At 35.5% G+C, this 22,144-nt stretch overlaps 1 protein-coding gene across 6 annotated transcripts in view; it reads left to right on the plus strand.

The window, feature by feature from the left end:
* Positions 1 to 21,976, plus strand: part of LOC8263719 — a 28,370-nt gene extending 6,394 nt beyond the window's left edge. For all 6 annotated transcript variants that reach the window (XM_048374649.1, XM_015725123.3, XM_015725122.3 and 3 more), the window contains 21 exons: positions 4,885 to 5,000; positions 5,639 to 5,847; positions 6,531 to 6,650; positions 7,478 to 7,606; positions 7,698 to 7,823; positions 9,427 to 9,482; positions 9,584 to 9,683; positions 11,965 to 12,082; positions 12,257 to 12,466; positions 12,702 to 13,026; positions 13,441 to 13,534; positions 15,762 to 15,870; positions 15,985 to 16,250; positions 16,365 to 16,489; positions 17,063 to 17,297; positions 17,806 to 17,994; positions 18,063 to 18,349; positions 19,269 to 19,476; positions 19,564 to 19,803; positions 20,021 to 20,106; positions 21,430 to 21,976. In XM_048374649.1, the coding sequence (XP_048230606.1) occupies positions 4,885 to 5,000; positions 5,639 to 5,847; positions 6,531 to 6,650; positions 7,478 to 7,606; positions 7,698 to 7,823; positions 9,427 to 9,482; positions 9,584 to 9,683; positions 11,965 to 12,082; positions 12,257 to 12,466; positions 12,702 to 13,026; positions 13,441 to 13,534; positions 15,762 to 15,870; positions 15,985 to 16,250; positions 16,365 to 16,489; positions 17,063 to 17,297; positions 17,806 to 17,994; positions 18,063 to 18,349; positions 19,269 to 19,476; positions 19,564 to 19,803; positions 20,021 to 20,106; positions 21,430 to 21,589 (3,508 nt within the window). In that variant the 3' untranslated portion in view covers positions 21,590 to 21,976. The remainder of the gene's footprint in view (positions 1 to 4,884; positions 5,001 to 5,638; positions 5,848 to 6,530; positions 6,651 to 7,477; positions 7,607 to 7,697; positions 7,824 to 9,426; positions 9,483 to 9,583; positions 9,684 to 11,964; positions 12,083 to 12,256; positions 12,467 to 12,701; positions 13,027 to 13,440; positions 13,535 to 15,761; positions 15,871 to 15,984; positions 16,251 to 16,364; positions 16,490 to 17,062; positions 17,298 to 17,805; positions 17,995 to 18,062; positions 18,350 to 19,268; positions 19,477 to 19,563; positions 19,804 to 20,020; positions 20,107 to 21,429) is intronic.
* The last annotated feature ends 168 nt before the right edge of the window (positions 21,977 to 22,144 follow it).

Consider the following 22,144-nt stretch of genomic DNA (forward strand, 5'->3'; position numbering starts at 1 on the left):
TAGCACTATAGTTCTAGGGTTTGGCACAATTATTCAAACACCTCCAATTCCTTTGCAATCTGTTCTAAATTTACCTGATTTGTCTTTTAATTTAGTCTCTGTCAGTAAACTCACTCGTTCTTTTAACTGTTGTGTTGCATTTTTTCCTGATTTCTGCCTATTCCAGGATCTTATGACGAAGAAGATTATTGGTAAAAGATATGAATCAGGAGGTCTTTACATTCTTGAGACACAAGTACCAAAGTCTAGCATATTCTGGAGACATTACTCTATTTGAAGCATATTGTCTGTTGGGTCATCCCTCATTACATATATTAAAGATATTTTGCCTTCAATTTTCTAGTTTGTCTTCATTATATTTTGAATCTTGCCAATTTGCTAAACACCATCGTCAGAGTTTTAGTCCTAGAGTCAATGAACGAGCTAGTGCTCCTTTTGAGTTAGTCCATTCGAATGTTTGGGGACCTTGTCTAGTTATGTCTAAAACTGGGTTTAAGTATTTTGTTTCATTTGTTGATAATTATTCTTGAATGACATGGTTATATTTGATAAAAAATCATTCAGAATTGTTCTCTCTTTACCGCTTTTTATGCTGAGAACAAAACACAATTTAATGTGTCTGTTCAAATTTTGCAAAGTGATAATGCTAAAGAATACTTATCAGAATGCTTCCAAAATTATATGATTCAACATGGCATTATTCATCAAACGTCTTGTGTAGATACATCGTCTCAGAATGGGGTTGCTGAAAGAAAAAATAGACATCTTCTTGAGCTTGCTAGAGCTTTGTTGTTTCAAATGCATGTCCTTAAACAATTTTGGGCTGATGCAGTTTCTAGAACCTGTTTTTTGATTAATCGTATGTCCTCATCTATTCTTTCGAGTAAGCCTCTTCATGTTCTCTTTCCTAACAAGTCATTATTTTCTATTGAACCTAGGATATTTGGTTGTACTTGTTTTGTTCGGGATGTTCGACCTCAGGTTACAAAACTTGATCCAAAATCTCTCAAATGTATCTTTCTTGGGTACTCTCGTATACAATATTATTGTCCTAGTCTTAATAAATATCTTGTGTCGGTTGATGTTTACTTTCTAGAACAAATACCATTTGCCTCATCTTCAGGTTTTGTCCATAAGGGGGAGGATGATGATTTACTAATTTACACTGTTAATGATCTTCCTCCTTCTGTTCCGATTAAGCCTCCTAAAACACAAGTTTATTCTTGTCGTTAACAACCTCCTAATCCTGTTCTGGATCCTGTTCCTGCTCTTGTTCTAAGTCCTCTTGCTCCATGTCTTGTGCTAGTTCCTTCGTCATCAGTTCCGACTTCCAGTTCTAGTGATGATCTTCCTATTGCCCTATATAAAAGTAAACATCAATGCACTTATCCGGTATCCTATTTTGTGTCATATAATCATTGGTCGAAATCCTCTTGTTCTTTTATTGCTTCTCTTGATTCTGTTTCTATTCCTAAAATTGTTCATGAAGCTCTATCTCACCTTGGATGGCGTAATATGATTGGAGAGATGAATGCTTTAGATGAAAATGGTACTTGGACCTTGGTAAATTTGCCTGCAAGTAAAAAGACTATTGGATATAAATGGGTATTTGCAGTTAAAGTTAATCCAGATGGGACTGTTGCTAGATTAAAGACTCGACTTGTTGCTAAGGGATATGCTCAAACATATGGAATTGGTTATTCTGACACTTTTTATCCTGTTGCTAAACTTACTTATGTTAGGTTATTCATTTCTCTAGCAGCCACATATAATTGCCCCCCTTAATCAGTTAGATATTAAAAATGCATTTCTTCATGATGGCCTTCAGGAGGAAGTTTATAATGGTTGCTAGCAACCACCTGGCTTTGTTGCTCAGGGGGAGTATGGGAAAGTTTGTCGTCTTTATAAATCCTTGTATGGATTGAAACAAAGTCCCCGAGCCTGGTTTGAAAGGTTTAGTCAAACTATTGAAAAGTTTGGCATGAAGAAAAGCAAGTCGGATCATTCTGTTTTTTATAAGCAGTCTGCAGCTGGTATTATCTTATTGGTTGTTTATGTTGATGACATTGTCATTACTGGAAGTGATAGCAATAGGATTTCATCACTCAAATCTTTTCTTCATGGTCGATTTCATACAAAGGATTTAGGGGCTTTAATGTATTTTTTAGATGTTGAAGTAATGAGGAGTAAGAAAGGGATTTTCTTATCTCAATGGAAATATGTACTTGACTTATTATTCGAGATAGGGAAATTGGAGGTTAAGTCATGTAATACTGCAATGGTTCCAAATTTGCAGCTTACAAAAGATGGTGAATTGTTTGAAGATCCTGAGAGATACAAAAGATTAGTTGGGAAGTTAAACTATCTTACTATGACTCGTCTTGATATTGCCTATTTTGTCAGCTGGTAAGTCAGTATATGTTTTCTCCAACTGTCAATCACTGGAAAGCTGTAGTGAAAATTTTGTATTACTTGAAAGGAGCACTTGGGCGAGGAATCCTGAATAGCAACCATGGTCATGCCAGGATTAAATGTTTTTCAGATGCTGACTGGCCAAGGTGCAAAGAAGATTGAAGATCTATTTAGGCTATTGTGTGTTTGTTGGAGGAAATTCGGTTTCATGGAAAAGCAAGAAGCAAAACATTATCTCGTGTTCGAGTGCAGAGTCAGAGCATAGAGCCATGACCAAGTTTGTGTGTGAGATAATGTGGATATATCAGCTCCTAACTGAAGTGGGCCTTAAGATCTCAGTACCAGCTAAGTTATGGTGTGACAACCAAGCTGCACTTTATGTTGCATCTAATCCAGTCTTTCATGAACGAACTAAGCATATTGAGATTTATTGTCATTTTGTGCGTGGAAGAATTCAATAGGGATTGGTTTCTACAAGTATGTGAAAACAGGAGAACAGTTGGGAGATATCTTTACAAAGGCCCTGAATGTGGTTAGGGTTGATTTGGAATCCATTCTAACTAAGGATTCTTGTGATTCCGGAGGATCCAGCTACAGGAAAACCAAGAACGGAGAGCTTATCCCCCTCTTCCTGCCCACTCTTTGGTCTTAAGAATGCTGGTTTTAAGAATGAGTGATTGCCCTTCTTTGATCCTTACTGCCCAACCTAAGAGCGAACAACTAATGCATTCCACTTATTGAACAATGTTCAATGGTCGGTCTGCGACCCCTGGATGATCATCTCTGTAACAAGCTGGGCATGATCAATATCTATGCTCTAGCTTGAGAGGGAGTGTTACAACTATTTCATATTAATTAAGGGTGCACTGCTATACATAATAGGAGAATAATTGGGGATTTACTTAGGGGTTAGTATTTGATTTGAATTCCTATATTAGAGATATAACTTGTATATATAGGTGTAACAATCGTTGATGAATATACAGAGAAAATTACTTTTCACATTGAATATCTAAGGTTAGTTCACAATCTGCTTTCTTTCTTTTTATTCTTGGTAATTTATGTAGTTGTTTGGATGTTAATGTTTGCTAATAAAACATCTATGCAAGAATCATGGATAGGGTTTAGCAGTTCTTTCAATATCAGAACAATACTTGTTCAAATTTCCCAATAAGTTTGTTGAGGTAGGAGTCTGGGGCTTTTCCTGTTGGATGAAGCATATATTGACACCATATTGCTTTTTAACATCAATTGATTATGTAGGTTATTTGTTTAATGAATCTCATAGCACTCGCTCGAACTTAGCTGGTCTCAAAAAGTACCCTCACAAAACTTATTGGATAGAGAGAATTTTTATTCTTCATTCAAATTAAGAGAGAGAGATATGATGGTTGTTGATCACATTGACTTGCTGGAAGTGCATTTTTTGGTGAAGTGCATACTAATGACTTGTTGCAGAAGGCAGGCTTTATTTCCTAATGGATGCATCATGTCTTGCGATTATAATGATTCTCATTCACTCTTACTAATATATTTTGGAGGGGTTGTGGATTTTCAAACCACCTTCGATATTTACAAGGAGAAATCGAGTTCATCTACATTCATTAGAGACTTTTTTAGTTTAAATGGAAAATATTCAGGTAGAAAAGATGCTAAAACTCTTTATAGTTGTGCTTTTTTTTTTTCTCACTATGCTTGGATTGCAAGGAATGCACTTGTTTCCAAAAACCAGATGTTGCCCTTCATCTGCTTTGGGCTAAAATAGTTTTCTTAGCTTCTTTAATGGGTTATACGTCAAGGGCTTCTGATGGAGTGTCACAAATTTTATCTAACTTTATTTGAGGGCGTTAAATTCTTTACTATTATCTGGTATTTTGTGTTGGGCAGGATTGGAGGATATCTTATTCTCTACTTCTAAACCAGCTCTCTTTCTTTCTTAGTGAATTTTTTTCTTCTAAGAAACGACCTTATTTGGAATTTAGCTCTGACTTTCCTTGCCCAGTGCAATTGATTTTCAGACTCTCTAGAGTGACCATCAGTAAAAAAAAGAAGGAAGGAAAAAATAAAGAAACCCAAAATCAAAAAGAAAAGAGAGAAATTTGGCCATTTATCCCAAGAGGCCACTTTTTCTCTAGTCATCAGTCTTCCACTTCTTGTTTGGCTGCTGTTGCACAATCCAAAGGCTCCTACAAAGATGCTAGTGAACTTACAACTTCATTTATGTTATTGTAATGTGTAAAGTAGTAAAATTTTTTTGTTTCAATTGTATACCTCCACATTCAGAAATATCTCAACCACTTTATATCGCACGAAAATCTCCAAAAGTTGAATAATAAAATATTTCGAATAGACATTATAGTATATTGGTATTCCTGCTTGCATAGTAGTATAAACTTTAATGCACTGCATGCTATATTGCTAGGATTATACATTAGATTTACTGATGCTATTTGTCTAATGTTGAATGCATAGGAAGGGATATGGTATTGTCAGCGCAGCAGGTGGGAGGGGAAGAGGTGGAGGTGGCGGTGGAAGAATATCTCTTGATTGTTACAGCATACAAGAAGATGTAAAGGTTACTGTTCATGGTCTGTACTGATTATACATCTGTATCTTTAGTAGAAATAGCATTCAAGTAACTGCTAAACATTTTATTCTTATGTAGATGCTTAGACATGATTTATACATATTTAAGTTACATGCTAAAACTTTTTGTTGAAGGGGAAAAATCATTTCCTAAATTCTTAGAACCAGTGATTTGGGTTGCACATGTCCTTTTAATAGACGAGGACTAGTCCTGGTCGTTTTGACTGTTGTCCGCATGCAATCACGGGTTGTGCAGTTTGACTTTAAATTTTTTTAGCGTTTTATTTGTTTAGGTATCTGTTTGCTATGACAGCAAACGCCATTTTGTAACTACACTGAGGCCAGTATTCTATTTTCCTTGAAATTGAGCAGAACTATATCATTTTATCTTCTCCTGATTTAGATTTCTACTGACTGTCCAGTCAGTATGTCTTTTATTTGTAATTCTTTTTAATGTCTTTTATTTGTAAGCTTTCTCTTCTGTTCTTCGTAAAATGCATGATTTTGGGTTTTATCAATTTGACAACAAAATATCTAACTTTACATACTGTCATTGTACAGATCTTTTGTTTTTCTTTTTTTGCAGAACTGGCACTTCTATAGCTGTCTTTTGAGCTAATATATTCTTTTCTTGAGGCAGGTGGCGCTAGTATTAATTGTCCTGCAAATGCTGGTGCTGCTGGTACATTCTTTAATGCAGATTTACTAAGTTTAAGAGTTGGCAATGATAATGTGACAACAGAAACGGAGACCCCTTTACTTGATTTTCCTACTACACCTCTTTGGTCAAATGTTTTTGTGGAGAATAATGCAAAAGTTCTGGTCCCGCTGCTTTGGACTAGAGTGCAGGTTTCCCAATTCTTTTCTTCCTCAAAAATTATTATATTTGCATGAAATGATGAAGTTCATTTATATATAAGATTTTTAACATATGAATATGTTATTTTCTCCATGAATGCATACAATCTCTCAAGTGAAGCTGCATGCAAGATCTAACTCTTAGAAATGGAGCTTCTCATGTCATCATTCCTCATATGAGTCATTGACGGCATTTGTTCCTTTTGATAGATTCTGTAGGAGTGTAATGGGAATTTCTCATCTTGACATCACATGCTTGATGAGACATTTATTTGTTTGATTGGTGAAGTTTAGTTTAGTTTGTATCATATACTGGTGTTACCATCTTCCCTTTTGAATGTGTAGCTAGGACATGTCTCTCTCTCTCATCATTTTATTTGGGTAGAGACTTTTAGATGTCTTCACTGTGAAAGAATGTGGTAAACTAAGTGAAGTTTTTCTGTTGGCTGGGCTGATAAGACTTTCGGATAGTTATTCTTCTACACTTTCCCAAGTATACAGTTGTTTCAACTAATTTTCTTCTTACATCATTTTCAGCAGCTTCTCTCATGAAATCTCCTCATGCATATTCTTCGTTACTTTTCTTATCTGAAGTAGTGTTTTTGTTCTTTGCTGGTTAACAAATTTCTTAGCCTGAAGCATAAAACTTAAAATTCATCTTTTACAATGTGAAGGTCAGAGGCCAAATTGGCGTATATCGTGGAGGCAGCATTGCCTTTGGATTGTCTGCATACCCAGTATCAGAATTTGAGCTTGTGGCAGAAGAACTTCTGATGAGTGATTCCATTATAAAGGCATGTTTGCTGGAGAATTGTGACTTTTTCTGCTGATTGTCTGTTAAGTGCAATTCATTTATTCTTTTCTATTTTGTTTCACAACTATCACTGGTGCTGGATAGTGCAGAATGGACATCTGATATATTAGGATGCATTTAACTATTTTCAAGTGGTTAATAAAATGGAAAAGACATAACATCATTAATGTGAAAAAAATAGACTGAAATTACTTGCACATTGATGTGGAACCACAACACACAGACAAATCCAAAGCACACAGCTATGGGAAAGCACAAAGCTTAAGGTAAGAAATATCTTTAATTTTGCAGAAATTATAACTTGCCATAGCATAACCTAATAAAATAGTTAGCCTAATTGAGTATACATAGTATTTAAGACTAAGCCTAACACTATAAAGCTTGGAAAGTCTAAACTCGGAAAATTCTAAACCAATAAGAACTAGGAAAATAATAATCCAATAACAAATAACCAAAAAAGGTAACTTTTAATCCTTCTAATGATAACAAAGTTCCTAAATGATACCAAATCCTAAACTTCCTAAGTAGATAGTTACAAAAAAAACATGAATTTCATAATTAGTGATTAAATCAAAATAATTCCAATATGACAGCATATTGAAATTACATTAAGAAATTTTATATCTTGTAAAATAGATAACAGTTTTACTATTTTAGATTGCAAATTGTTTCTTGCAGTCATATTTAGCACATGCAAAAGCTAACTTTCTATGAAGAATGCGTGTGTAGAGTTCGATGCTTTAACTTAACAAAGTTATGTGCCATTTTTCATTGATGATATGTGATGCTTCACTTCCAAAATTGAAGGTTTTCGGTGCATTTAGAGTTGCTGTTAAAATGTTACTCATGTGGAACTCCATAATTGAAATTGATGGAGGAGGAAATACCATTGTTACTGCTTCCATCCTTGAAGTCAGAAATCTGATTGTTTTACGGGTATGAGGTTTCAAAAGCATCCTGTAGCACCAACTTCTGTTCTCCGTTAAACATATACCATGCCTTTTTTGATTTCATTTCATCTTTGCAGGCTAACTCTGTCGTTAGCTCAAATGCAAATTTGGGTGTATATGGGCAGGGGCTACTAAAGTTGACAGGTCACGGTGATGCAATCAAGAGCCAGCGACTTTCCCTTTCTCTTTTTTATAATATAACTGTAAGCCATTATTACTATATGGAGGTGTTTCAATTACTTTGATTTTAACTCTTGTTCTTGCCTGTTATTTGTGTTTCTCTTTCTTTTTATTTCCTTTTTTTTTTTTTTGTGTTTTAATTACATTCTTCTCTCCTGTATTAAAACCATTATAGTAGAATGCTAATGGCTTGATCTTGGTTTATCTTTATTTAAGTATGGTTCTTCTCTAAGAGATAGCTGCAGATTATAGTAAATTAGTGCAATAGTTTTGTCATAAGCATAAATTGAATATAAACCCTTAGGATTGATCCAAGAGACGTGTGAATGGTTGGGCCTTGGACATCATAGATTGTAACACTTTGGTGACTATCCACTCTCTCTTTTGGCTGCTTTTGAGCATAGTAACATTTTTTGGGAGGATAAAAGTGGAAGGATTTGATTTTCAAAGATTGTGACTAGGCACGAAATAGGAGGGAAATAACTAGAATATATTGTTTCCAAAATTCAATCCCTCCATTTCTCCATCCTCTCGAACTAACATAGTGGTGGTCTTGCCCTAGGATACACAATCTTCCCTTCTCCTCGAGAATTGGACATCACAGATTGTAACACTTTTATTTACTACTCTCTTTTTTTTATTCTGCTTTCAAGCATAGCAATCAAAACCTAAATTCCATGGTTGGGCTGCCCTAGGATATACAATTCTCCCCCTCTCCAGAGGATCTGTAATTTCACTCATTCAGATTTAAATCACTATTAATCTATGGATTGATCTTCTCAAATCTTTGAATTCTCTTTAAGACAAATGAATATGCTACTGACGCAAAGCTAGCTGCATATGAACTTATATTTTCAGCTCTAGAATCATTAAAATTGTTGAATTGGCCTAACAACATTGTATGTACCAGGCCCACCTTTGCTAAAAGAAAAGAGAGGAGCCTAGTCCCTACTTCTATTTTCTCCTAAAGTTGGAATTCTTCTCTCTTCCCAATTGTTGCCACTCTAGTGATGTTTAATGATATGCAACACCACTTTCCTCTTTTTTCTTTTTCTATTTTAAGCTATAAGAAAAATATCAGTTTTCAATAATTAGCAATGAGAATAAACATAAAGAGAAAATGAGTTTCATGTGAAGTTCTGCTTGATCACATATGGATTTCAAAGGTTAAATAAGCACGGTTATACTCTTATGTATAACACTTTGGACATCAAACTATTTTAAAAGCTGACGTGCTATAGGTCCCAGCTATACTACTATTTTCTATATTATGAATTTGTTAGAGTTAGAAAAACCATGAGAAGTGTTATGTTTCTTGCTTTGGATGATGGGGATGAGAACTTGATGGATGTTCTGGTATTTCTGTTTGGCATCAAAAGAAATAATACTAGTCTCATGGATGCATCTTTTTGTTTTTGGGGAATAATTAGCACATAATCATGTTGATTACAGTGGCTTCATATTGTTTATGCTTGCTTTTCTTAAACTTTCTTTAAGCCTAATTTTCTTAAACTCAAGATGGTTTTACCTAGTCCTACTATTGTATTGTTGGCAATGCCAATTTTAGTATTACATTCTTGAAGTCTGCTTAACAAGAACTAATTGCAAACCTAATATGCATCACAGGTTGGACCAGGTTCTTTATTACAGGCTCCACTTGGTGATGATGCTAGCCGAAGCGTGTGAGTAGGAACTTCTTTTTGAGGCTTTAGGATATGCTTTTGAGTTTAAGTAAATTATGAGATTTCCTTTTATCTTTGCATTCCTTTTTCTTTTGCTGCAGGGTTACGCAACCACTATGTCAGAGTCGGGCATGTCCAATGGATTTGATAACTCCTCCAGATGACTGCCATTTCAATTATACGCTATCCTTTTCACTTCAAGTAAGTGTTTCACTTAAAGTAGGAGTGTTTCCAGATATATTTTTGTGTCTCAGTAAATGAAAGAGCTACACTATGTTGAATGCTAACCTTGCTTATAGTCAATTACAAACTACCACAATCTCCTCCTAGTCCCCAAACAGTTTAGGACTTATTTGTTATGTGAATTTAGATCCATGGGTTTTATTTCAGTATTCTTCTTTCTTGGGATCTAGAAACACAATAGTCTTACTACCTTTAGACCAACTAGAATATGTCATGAGCATCACATTGATTGAAAATGGGCTTTTAGATGGCAAGAATTTCATTTTCTAAAGCATGCGGCTTGAAGTATTTGCTACACGTTGCTTATATGAATTTCCTCAATTTGTCTTGGAAGATTTGCTCCCATAGTATTGAGTATTTTCGATTCCTAATTGGAATGAAGAAGATGAATTCATTGATTTATTTCTCTCCTAAGCTCTATACTAAGATATGCCAAAATGGCAAAAGGAAAAGACATTCACATTGTTGTTGGATTTGTCTCATTTATGAAAAGGTTGATGTGTGGTCATGGGTTTTAATAGCAAAATCAGGTTGCTTCCTCCACCTCTCCATACCACCCCTACTACTAAAATTCATGGTTATCCTTGGTTGAAGGCAGTAAACTGTTGTCAGATAGTGTTGCATTTCTAGTACTCTTGGGTGATAAATTTGATGCATCTACAACAAGAGGCAAAGGAATAATCAGCAAGAAATCCCCTTCCTCGTCTTTGGATGCCTAGGGTATCCATCGTAAGCCTTTCCATGGTTGAACCCCGCCCTTATCTTTAAGACTTGTTGCTGCTGTCGAATCAAAAAGATAATTTAAAAAAGAAGGCACCTTTTTATCTTTAGATTTGCTCTTTAGAAGAAAATATATCAATTTTGAATGATCTACTTTATGTTTGATGCTTCATGTTCTATTTCACCCTCTAATGGGGTTCTTTTCACCCTTCCCTCACAGTACTATTTTCCTATCGGTCACCCATAAGTATTTAGCCTTATAAGGTGGTCCTTGTTCTAGTAATCTTGAATAATAATTTGGTGCGTCTACAAAAAGGAATAGTCAAGAAGAAATCCCCTCGAAATTAGGGCATAATTTCAAGTCTCCGCTTTTTGAATATTAAGACGTTGGTTCTTACTGTTAAAGTCTAACTTAACAAAAATGGCATAAAGTGAAGTGCGTTTACATTTGAAGAATGAAACTAATCACAACTAATGTTCATGAATTTTTGTAATTGTTCTATTTTAAAATAAGATAACTTGGCCTACTTTCACTTGATAGATTACTAATGTTACTAACATTTGCTGGATAGCAAGGGTACAAATAGGCTCTTTATGGCTGCAAAATGAAATTTATCTTTTGATGGTAGTCAGACAATTGAATATAGATTTAAGTAAATCTTACTATTTAAAAATCATCTTGTAACAAATTTCAAATTAAATTGGAGAGTGGCACGAACTAATTCGGGAAAATGTTAGAGGTATACAACTATTTTGACCCTTAACCTTCAAGCTATAACTTTTAGATTGAGCGGTTCTTTTAAATGTTATAGTAGCCTCTTTGACCTTCTAGCTCGGAGTTCACATCTTAGATTTCCTTATATTATTTAATTATAATGTAGTGCAAGTTGAAGGTGGTCCCTTCATATGACAGATATCAAACTATTTTAAGGTCTTCATCTTTTAGATTCACTGGTTCTTCGCCAGTGAGCATGTGTGTGCTTCCACCTAGGCATGACAAAAATTAGAGTAAAAATTTTTCAAACATAATACAAGTATAAGAAATTTAATTAAATAACACATATCCTAATGATCTGACACCAATCTCAAGTTGTGGAAAACTTTTATTTTTCCCGTCAAATTTCTGATTTTTAGACTCTTATCTCATTTTCATTCACTTAAGCCTTCTTTTCCACTAAATTCTAACTTTAGATGTGTGTCTTAATAAAGAGCAAAGAGTTCACGTATCTATTCCATACGTGAGAAATTTTGAATATGCTACATGTCAATATCTAATTTTCTTTTAACATGGAACCTTATTTTTTATATCTTAGACTCTAATTTTCCATGTCTTGTTCTGAATGTGGCATTGTCTTGGCTTTTCTACTACATCCTTATTATTCATGCATAACTATATTCTTAATATTGTTTAGACTCGAGACATCTCTACAGGTGTCATTTCTTCCCTTGAAGTTCTTATAATCTGTTATTTATATTTTTGGTGTTGTTAAAACATAATTGTCCACTTCACTTTTGGCAGATATGTCGTGTTGAGGATCTCCTTGTGAGTGGTATTGTTAAGGGAAGTATTATCCACATCCACCGAGCAAGAACTATAATTGTTGATGCTAGTGGAATGATAAATGCATCAGGATTAGGTACTGCAGTGTTTTCCCAGCACTGTGCTCTCTTCTTTATCTTATTCTTCTTCTCAAGTCTCATCACTTTTGTATCTTTGGGTTCTTTGCAGGTCATTGTTAGCTAGTGTTCTTTTAGGGAATATTTACGGTTTTCTGTTTATGCTTTGACTATCCAAAGTTCTTACATTGCAGGTTGCAGTGAAGGTATTGGAAGAGGAAATTATTCCAATGGAGTTGGCAGTGGTGCTGGGCATGGGGGACGAGGGGGCTCCGGATATTTCAATGGAATTGTGAGTGATGGTGGTAATAGGTATGGTGATGCTGATCTACCTTGTGAATTGGGAAGTGGAACTGAGGGTCCTGATCGATCCTATGGATATGTGATTGGAGGGGGAATGATTGGTAATGTTTCCAAATCACAAGCTTAGTAAAAATAATTTCCTTCTGTCCTATTATTCCTTTTCTATTTCTGTCTTCTTTGGACATATGTTGGACACTTGAATTGAATGCTTCTAGACAATAGCTGACATCTCTACAAATATTTGCCATCACATGCTTTTTCTTCAAGTCTTTCTTCCAAGCTGCATACTGACATAATTCTCACTCATGCCTAACATTTTGTTTTCTTGTTGGTCAGTGATGGGCTCCATTCAATGGCCATTGTTAAGGCTTGATCTCTATGGATCTTTGAAGGCTGATGGTCAAAGTTTTGATAATGCATTAGTAAACAGTAATGGTCCTTTGATTGGTGGGATTGGTGGAGGTTCAGGTGGGACGGTCCTTCTTTTTCTTCAGGAACTTGTGCTTGCAGAGAACTCATGCTTATCTGTCTTAGGCGGGAGTGGTGGCCCTCTTGGTGGTGGTGGAGGTGGAGGTGGGAGAGTTCACTTTCATTGGTCTAAGATAGATAGCGGGGATGAATATGTTTCAGTTGCAAGTATAAGTGGTTCAATCAACAGTAGGTATGTCTTTTTAGAAATATGAATAGCTTAAATTTCTTAAAAGTGAAATGCATTTAGAACAAAGACATCCAATGAAGAGTTTAACTTTTAACTTAACAATATTCTTGATCGATATCTCTTGAACTGATATTATGGACCATTGTTGATGTCTTAACTTCTGATATTCTTAAATTTTATGATTTTTCCAAAATAGTATGCATCCACTCAGTAGTAGGCATATTATCCGATATGAGATCTCGTAAAGTGTATTTCAGCAACTAATGCACATGCACTTTCTTGGTTTAAAGATTGAAATACTTTCTACTTCTACTTTCTACATCTTATCCACATATTCAGAGAAATGCCTTCAAATGCTGCATATAACTGTCAAGATATCGCTTTATATCAGTACTTCTTACTTCTTTTTGTTTACAGTGGAGGTGCTGGTGATAATGGTGGTCTTTTTGGGGAACAAGGCACTGTTACTGGGAAAAGATGCCCAAAAGGTCTTTATGGTATATTTTGCAAGGTACATAGTATGCACATTGTTTTCTTATGCCGCCATGATGTGATTGTTTCTCTTACTTCTAAACTTGATAGATTATGGGCTGTAAGGGAAGATATGCAATCTATGATTCGTTCATACTTTATATTTTTTTATTTGGTGAATAGTTGAGTCTAGAATCTCTTAGAAATGTCAAAAAGTTTAGGGTTTTTTTTTCCCTTACCTCTCTTTCTAATATTCCTAATCCAAATAGGAAAAGGAAGAATCATATACTTCAATCCTGCTGCAACTGCTTCTTTACACTAGTTGGGAGTGGTACGTCTTTACATCAACCCCAGTCTTGGATTTTACATCCTAAAACCATATCAAAATTAACTAAAACTATTCTCTGTCAACCAGCCAAGTCAGTATCTTTGGCTTTTCAAATTCAAACAGTTGACCCCATTTTGCTGTTTTGCAGCTTACCTTGTGCTGTGGCAATCTTTTTCTTAAGTTTCTTCTGCCAAGCCTCCTTGCTTGAATTGTTCATAAAACAAACCTTGTTCATTATGTAGGCTTCAGACCATTTCTGCAACAAGCTGAAGTCCTCAGTTACCAGACTCTGATCCATTGTAAAAAAATGAACATAGGCTTAACTGTCCAAATTATTTGTCTTTTGGCAATTCATTTTGGTGTAGTGCAGAAGCTTGATATAAAAAATAAATTCTAGAGATACTGCCTTTGCTTGCATTGTTTAACAAGTGGTAATTAGCAAGAACTTATTGATCTCTTCCTAAGATTTTGAGAGATTCTTACGTTGATATCTGAAAACCCTCCTTAAAACAGTTTTATGGGAGTATTACTTATGACACATCTATGTAAGGTCATTCTGTTGACATTGATATTTTAGCACAACTTTTCCCATTCCCTTGCAATTTGAAAATCATTTTATTTATCAATGAATATTTAATTCCGAGTTTTAACTCTTATTATCTTTTTCTTTTTCCTTTTTCTTTTTTGTTTCTTTTTCCCTTTTTCTTTTCCATAGCTTCATGTCTTGAGAAGTAAAATTTTCAAGATGTGTGTCTAAATAAGCTCTAAGAACTGTCGTGCAACTAAGAGTTTCAAATCAATGATAAAGAGGAACCCACTCATAGTTTATGGAAGGACCAACTAGTAAGGTAGAAAGCTGCTTCGTTGATAGCTTTCTCCCTCAATTTGATCTATGGGGTTCCTTGTTCCTAGAAATTCTGTCAGAGTGCTTCTGTGGCTTCTCCTCCTTACTCTGTTTATGGTTTTGACACTATTTCCTGGGTTGAAAACTTAGAGCTGATGTTGCAAGCACTCTGCAAGCTTTTTAAGCTTGCACTCATTGACACATTACATAACTATTATTTTTGCTTGGACGATTAGAGTAACAATAAACGAAGTAAAAATGATTTTGGAGGATTACTCTTACTTTTAATAAATAAATCTAAAAGTCAGCTGAGCATTACTGTTAATGATATAGCAGTAAATTCTTAGTGCCAAGTAAAGTCTGAAGCTATATAAGAGCAAGGCTACTCTGATGTTATTGTTCAACTGTATAAAACTAGCTATTTTCTTTTCACCATTGGTAATTATTATGTTCACCAAAGCAAGACAGATTATAATATTATCTATTGCAATGTAGAGAGATGTTCCATTTAGTTTTCTGATGCTGCTTTTTCATGAAATATTGGAAGTTTGGTTGCATCAAGATATCATTACATTGTGCAAAGTAAGATGCATCCAAATGGGAAGAAATCAACTGTGACAGGATTGCAATTTCTCATGCTAGCTTAAATGCTTAACTAATTTGTGCAACTTAACTTAAGGTCTTCTTGCTTGGCCTATGTATTGAATGTTTACCGGAAACATGATTACTCAAAAGTATTGATGACAACTAGAAGAGACTTCAAGGGAAATTATAAAGTCGTAGTTCCGTCCATTAAGCATAAACTGATCAAGTGAAATTTGTTGGAAGTTGTGAGAAATTTGTTGATGTAAATTATTACCGAGTATGTGTTACGAGGATTTTGGTACATATGATGTCTACTTGAAAGTTTGTGAGGTAGTTCTAAATCTTGTTGGACATAAACCTTTCTTAAACTTTTAGTCTTCTGATGGAATCTGGCAGATTTATATGTGGAGATTGAGACGACGCTGGCCCCATCCCGCCTTTTTTTTCTTTTTCTGTTTTACACATAGTTGAGTAGATCTATTGTCTTCTTATTAGTGCATATATCAACAGGAATGCCCTGTTGGCACTTACAAAGATGTCGAAGGCTCCGATGAAAGTCTTTGCACTCCTTGCTCACTTGAGCTTCTTCCTAACCGTGCAAATTTCATATATGTGCGAGGTACAGTGTCATATTGCTTCTGGACTGGAGTTTCTCTCTGTCTATCTGTTCCTCCCTCCCTATCTCTCTCCCCCCCTTTTTTAGCTTATGTAGGCTGAAGTTGAATCACTGCAGGGGGAGTTAGCCAGCCATCTTGTCCTTATAAATGCATATCCGACAAATACAGGATGCCAAATTGCTATACTCCTCTTGAGGAGCTGATGTATACATTTGGGGGCCCTTGGCCTTTCTCCCTTCTTCTGTCTTGCTTCTTGGTGCTTGTAGCTGTGATGTTGAGTACGCTGAGAGTAAAATTGGTTGGCTCAGGTTCTTCTTACAGTGCAAACTCAATCGAGCACCAGTCTCATCATCATTTTCCACATCTGCTTTCGTTATCAGAGGTATGATGTTGATAATAACTATTACTTGTTTCAACTTATGCTTTCTGCATTTATAACAGAATTAAGCTGTAATGCTTGCAGTGTTTTTAATATTTACACCTTTTACAACTCTAGGTGCGGGGAACTAGAGCTGAAGAAACTCAGAGCCATGTCTACAGGATGTACTTTATGGGTCCCAATACTTTTAGGGAACCCTGGCATCTTCCTTACTCGCCTCCCAATGCAATTATTGAGATTGTGTAAGTAAATTTTATGCCATGGCCATAAAGAGATGATCGTAATTGGTCATTATCATAATATGATGTGCGTGTTCCTCACGCAATCATTCTGGTTGAAACATCATTTTTCATTCAAAAAGCCTCGGTCATAGTAAATTCAACCCACTTTCTTGACCCTTTTGTAAACATTTTCTGGCATACCACTTCATTCCAGATGTTGTGCAAATTACATCTGTAATGGGCTATTACTTTTTGCTAATTTAACCATTTAGCTGCTGGAATGTGGCAGTGACAACCACATAAAAATTGCACTTTGGCTAAAACACACTGATACTACCACTATACTGCAACTGGCCTGTGATTTTGATCCTTGATCTAAAATTCACACCCTCTTTTTTCTTATCTTTGTTTTTTGTATTCCAGCGCTGTAATGATAATGTTTTATTAAGAAAATCAGTGGCTCTCATTACACTTGTTTGTGAAGTCCTCGCTGTGCATTCAAAAGCCAAAATTATAGAAGCTCAAAAGAGTATTAGCATTTCTTTTTCAATGTGATAAAATTCATTCATAATGGAGAATCATTTTGATCTGCAGGTATGAAGATGCTTTTAACAGATTTATTGACGAGATTAACTCTGTTGCTGCATATGATTGGTGGGAAGGTTCAGTCCACAGTATACTTTCAGTGCTTGCCTATCCTTGTGCCTGGTCCTGGAAACAGTGGCGGCGGAGAAATAAAGTTCATCGACTTCAGGAATATGTCAAATCCGAATATGACCATTCGTGTCTCCGTTCTTGCAGATCACGGGCCCTGTACAAAGGGATGAAGGTCCGACTTGTTTTGTTTTATACTTTTAGTTGCCACTTAACACGAACCAGTTCACTTTTCTAAAGTGGTAATTTTATTTTTGGCATAAATGGTAAACCTCTGGGATATAATTTTTATTTAAACCATCAAAGTATTCGTATCCTGGTTAGTAAAAAAAGATCATTTTCTAAAATGATATGTTGGTTCTGTCTTATTATTTTTCTTGGATTATTGGTGGTCACAACCCTCGAATGAAAGCATCTATCTTTCTTTCTTTTCTTTAACATTCTGGGGAGCTCATGCTTTTTTATCTGAAGGATGGAAAAAGATATCAATCATGTTAGAACTATACAGCTGGCACTTAGTAAATTTCCTGCATGAATTTAGACTATCTCATTGGTTTTAATTTATGTATAAACGTGGGCTAGTATACTCTTTTAAGTAAGGATTTCTTTATTTTATATTTTTTTGTTATTTGGTCTTTAAAGTTCCAGAAGATTTGCGTTCTGAATGGTAATACTTGATGCAGGTTGGAGCAACACCAGATTTAATGGTCGCATACATTGATTTTTTTCTTGGTGGTGATGAGAAGCGTTTGGATATTGTATCTATAATACAAAAAAGATTCCCCATGTGTATAATTTTTGGGGGGGATGGGAGCTATATGTCGCCTTATAGTCTTCACAGTGACACATTGCTGACTAATCTCCTTGGACAGGTATGAATGTGCACAATCTATCATCCTCTCTCTAAAATTCATCTGATACACATGCCTGTCATTTTCAGCACGTCCCAGCATCTGTCTGGAATCGTTTGGTGGCTGGATTAAATGCTCAATTGAGGACTGTGCGGCACGGGTCTATCCGCTCTGCACTACTTCCTGTCATTAATTGGATCAATAGTCATGCAAATCCCCAACTTGAGTTTCATGGGGTCAAGGTAGAGCTTGGATGGTTCCAAGCTACTGCCTCTGGTTACTATCAGTTGGGTATATTGGTTATGGTTGGTGAATATTCTCTCAGCAACTTGCATCAGTCTGATTTTTTTGATGGAAGCAATGGTGATTCCACAAGGTAGCTAACTCGTATCTATAATTGAATTGGCCTATCTATTTATGGTTCATAATAATAGCTGTCAATTCTAGAAATGAGTTCAATAGGTCATGGAGTTCTTGTTTTCGAGACTAAGAAATTATTACTTTTGCATGCTTTTTCAATTTAGTTAATCCTTTTTGTTTTACCAATTCTCTCCCCTTGAGCTTTGACAGTGATATAATTTTTGGCAATTTTATTGATCTTTCCTTTTTAAGTTCGTATGAAAGGTCATCCTTTGTTTTCTATCTATTATTGATGTTCAAGCCACACAAGCAATGGACTTATTAATGAGTTTTATGCATGAACTAATGGCTCCTGATAGCTACTTCCATAGGAGCCATTGGTGTTACTTGACTGATTTTGAATAACTTCTTAAAATTTTTCTTCAAAATTTACTTGACATTCTTGGAATCAGATTTACAACAAGAAGAACAATTGGAATAAGGTGTTGCATTTCAATGAGTGAAAAACAATGATAAAATGTTATTTAGTTGGGGGTGTAAAACTGTTGGGTTTGGCTAATTCTTATTATGACATGACCAGACCTTTCTTTTGGTTTAGAGAAACAAGAAACCAAATCAAGAAGTCGTTCATGTTGGATCAAGTTCTTTTTTTTTTAATGGTGAAAATGGGTCTATAATAGTTATGGGTTTTGACTTGACCTTATTTCTGATAGGTTTGGGTCACTTACAAACTTGTCTGTAGTAGTTTCTTAAAAATTCATGTTGTAAGCCCTTGATAATTGATACAAGTTGTAGTGACACTATTTAAATCAATTTTATGCTTCTTCATAGAACTACTACCGGCTTGTGTTTCATACATTTTATAAAGAAAGAAAATTCTAAATTCTTGTCATGTGGTGATTATATTAAGATTTTCTCTACTTATTTTAATCTAGGAAGAATGCCTCATGTACAAGCAGAAGTCTAAAGCAGCTGCAGCAGGATCGGCTTTACATGAGCCAAGTGTTATCTTGTAAAAAGATGACTGGAGGAATCAATGGAGGTCTCATTAATGATGCTACATTGAAATCTTTGGAATTTAAAAGGGACTTTCTCTTCCCATTTTCTCTCTTACTGCATAATACAAGACCTGTTGGGAGACAGGTAGTTACACACTGAGATTTGGCACCCATTACTAGACTGATTATATAGATATTTTAATTGTCTAATGCTTAAATATTTGTGTTTCAGGACGCTCTTCAGCTTTTTATAACTATCATGCTTTTGGCGGATATTTCCGTGACCGTTCTTACTTTGCTTCAGTTCTATTGGATTTCTCTTGGAGCTTTCCTTGCAATCCTGCTTATTCTTCCTCTATCCTTGCTTTCTCCATTTCCCGCGGGCTTGAATGCCTTATTCAGTAGAGAACCAAGAAGAGCTTTACTTTCTCGTATATATGCATTGTGGAATGCTACATCTCTGTCTAATATTGTAAGTTGTACTCACATGCATTATGGACTTCAAATTGAGTTCTCAGTTAGAATTTGGCAAGGCATTATTATCCTTAAAGTCAAAACAGAATTCAATAGTCTGATGATGCCCATAACCTGAAAGTTTGAGGAAGAAACTGGCATAATCCACATGTTTGTTTCAAGCGTTAATTTTTTGGTTGATGTCTTAAGCATTGACCCTTGATTTATTTCTGCAGGCTGTCACTTTCATCTGTGGTATTGTTCACTGTGGATTCTCTGCTTTCCAGCCACCTGGCAAGGAAAACACATGGAAGACTAGAAGGTGAAATTTTATAATTTAATTTGTGGAACATAAACTGTGCATGAGAAACCAAAAATGATAGTCAAAGTCACGCTTATAGATGTGCATGTGTATGTGCACTCACATGTGTGTGCTTGTTCCACTTGCTTATCATTAGCTTGCTGTTAACTAAATGGATATATGAAAATAATTTTTAATAAGAAATGGAATTTTATTGAGACAGGGAAGACAGTACACATAGTGGACAAGAAATCCTACTTTTATTACTATAAACTTTGTTGCATAATAAAAACAGCTGGTAATGCCCTCTAATAGAGTTGGATAACACTCAAAGCAACCCCTGAAAAAAGCTTCAGCAGCGAGGCAGAAGATCATTAGCCAAAGTAAATAGGTTCAGGGGAACAGAAGAATGTTCTATTGAGCAAGGGATTGTGTTCCAAGACAAAGTATAAAACTTGGCTTTGAGGGGACATCTGGAAGAATGAGGGATCACAAATTAGGAGATCCAGTTATGCTTGCTGCCTATCCACCTGGAGATTAAGAGGCACTGTGCAAGATTGGAAGTTATTCCTTATGCCTTTTGCTGTTTCTTTATAGATTTCTCTAGTTGGTGATCATTTGTGTTTGGCTTAGTCAATGAGTTCAATTGCCTGTGACTTTTGCTGCCCTCTTTTACCGCTAGTACTTTTGTAATTCCTAAACCCCCAACTGCCTAGTTGTTGCTCTCCTGTCAAAGATGACATTCATTTTCTTTTTTTTCACTTTCATAACCCATTTCTTAGAACTCCTCTCATTGAAAACAACTACTGGAGAGCATTATCATTACTAGGTAGGAAAGCAAAAAATCATTAATAGTTACGATTATTGTAAAGGAATTGCTTGTCCAACAATCACAATGTTAAGGGTGCAAGTTCTCAATAGCTCTATCTCAAATCTCCAACATTTGGAATACAAGGTCCCTCGCTAGAATCTATGTTTCACATTGTGGTGGATTGTCAAATATTGGATATCCTAGAAATCAAATTTATGTTGTTGTTCCAGTTTTTTCCACATTACCACCTTCAGAAAATGGATAATCTCTTGAGCAAATTGTTTCTTCCCATTAATTGGTTGCAAGAAATAATCTAGTCTGTCAAATAGTCATCATTCTTGTTTCTGTAAGCATGCCTGATCAGATAAACTGAATCCCATCTTGCAGAATATGCATAGTACATCTCACGAGTTCTTTTACTCATGCTGATTTGAGAAAAGCCTATCTTCATCCTTGATTTTCTTTGCAAATCGAAAGTTTTGCTTGTTATTCTTGGTCAGGTATAAAAGCTTTTTGATTTGATTTGCCAACAGGGAGGATGATAAGTGGTGGCTGCTGCCGACAATCCTTCTGCTACTCAAGTCAATTCAAGCTCGTATTGTGGATTGGCACATCGCCAATCTAGAAATGCAGGACTTTTCTTTATTCTGTCCAGATCCAGATGCTTTTTGGGCCCATGAATCTAGTTCTTGATCAAAGCTGAAACATCAGGACTCGCTATAAATGCTGAGCTTCTCTATTATGTCCAGAAGTCAGAGACTGAAGAGGCTTTGCCTTCAGCTTCAGCGCAGGTGCGATTGCTTTGTGTAAATTTGTTACCACTTGTGTAAACCATTGATGGTAACTGTGCAGTTCTTCTCCTTTTGTAAGTAAGATTGTGCAGGAATCAGTTAAAGAGAGTTATTTGAGCGGGGCAGTGTCTATGATATAGTAAATTTTGCTAGTTCACTGTATAGAAACTGTTCTAGATTGAGAATTCATTTCTGTAAGATAAACAATTTTTGTGTTGCTCTCCCAGTTAACTCATTATCTCCAATTTGGAAGCCAAGAATCAAAATTTTCATGATGTTACTTGATTAATGCTTGTAAATCCAGCAATCTTGTTCAGAGTATTGAAAATCTGTTATTTCAGGAGGAAGCAGTTGGCTTCATCCTTTTTTTTTTTTTTTTTTTTTGCCAAGGAACCTGGAGTTTTGCTTGACCTACATTAGGCACAATCTGCTTGCATATGATTTTTGGGAATGCATG

The sequence above is a fragment of the Ricinus communis genome, chromosome 5 (assembly GCF_019578655.1).
Source record: "Ricinus communis isolate WT05 ecotype wild-type chromosome 5, ASM1957865v1, whole genome shotgun sequence".
NCBI lineage: Eukaryota > Viridiplantae > Streptophyta > Magnoliopsida > Malpighiales > Euphorbiaceae > Ricinus > Ricinus communis.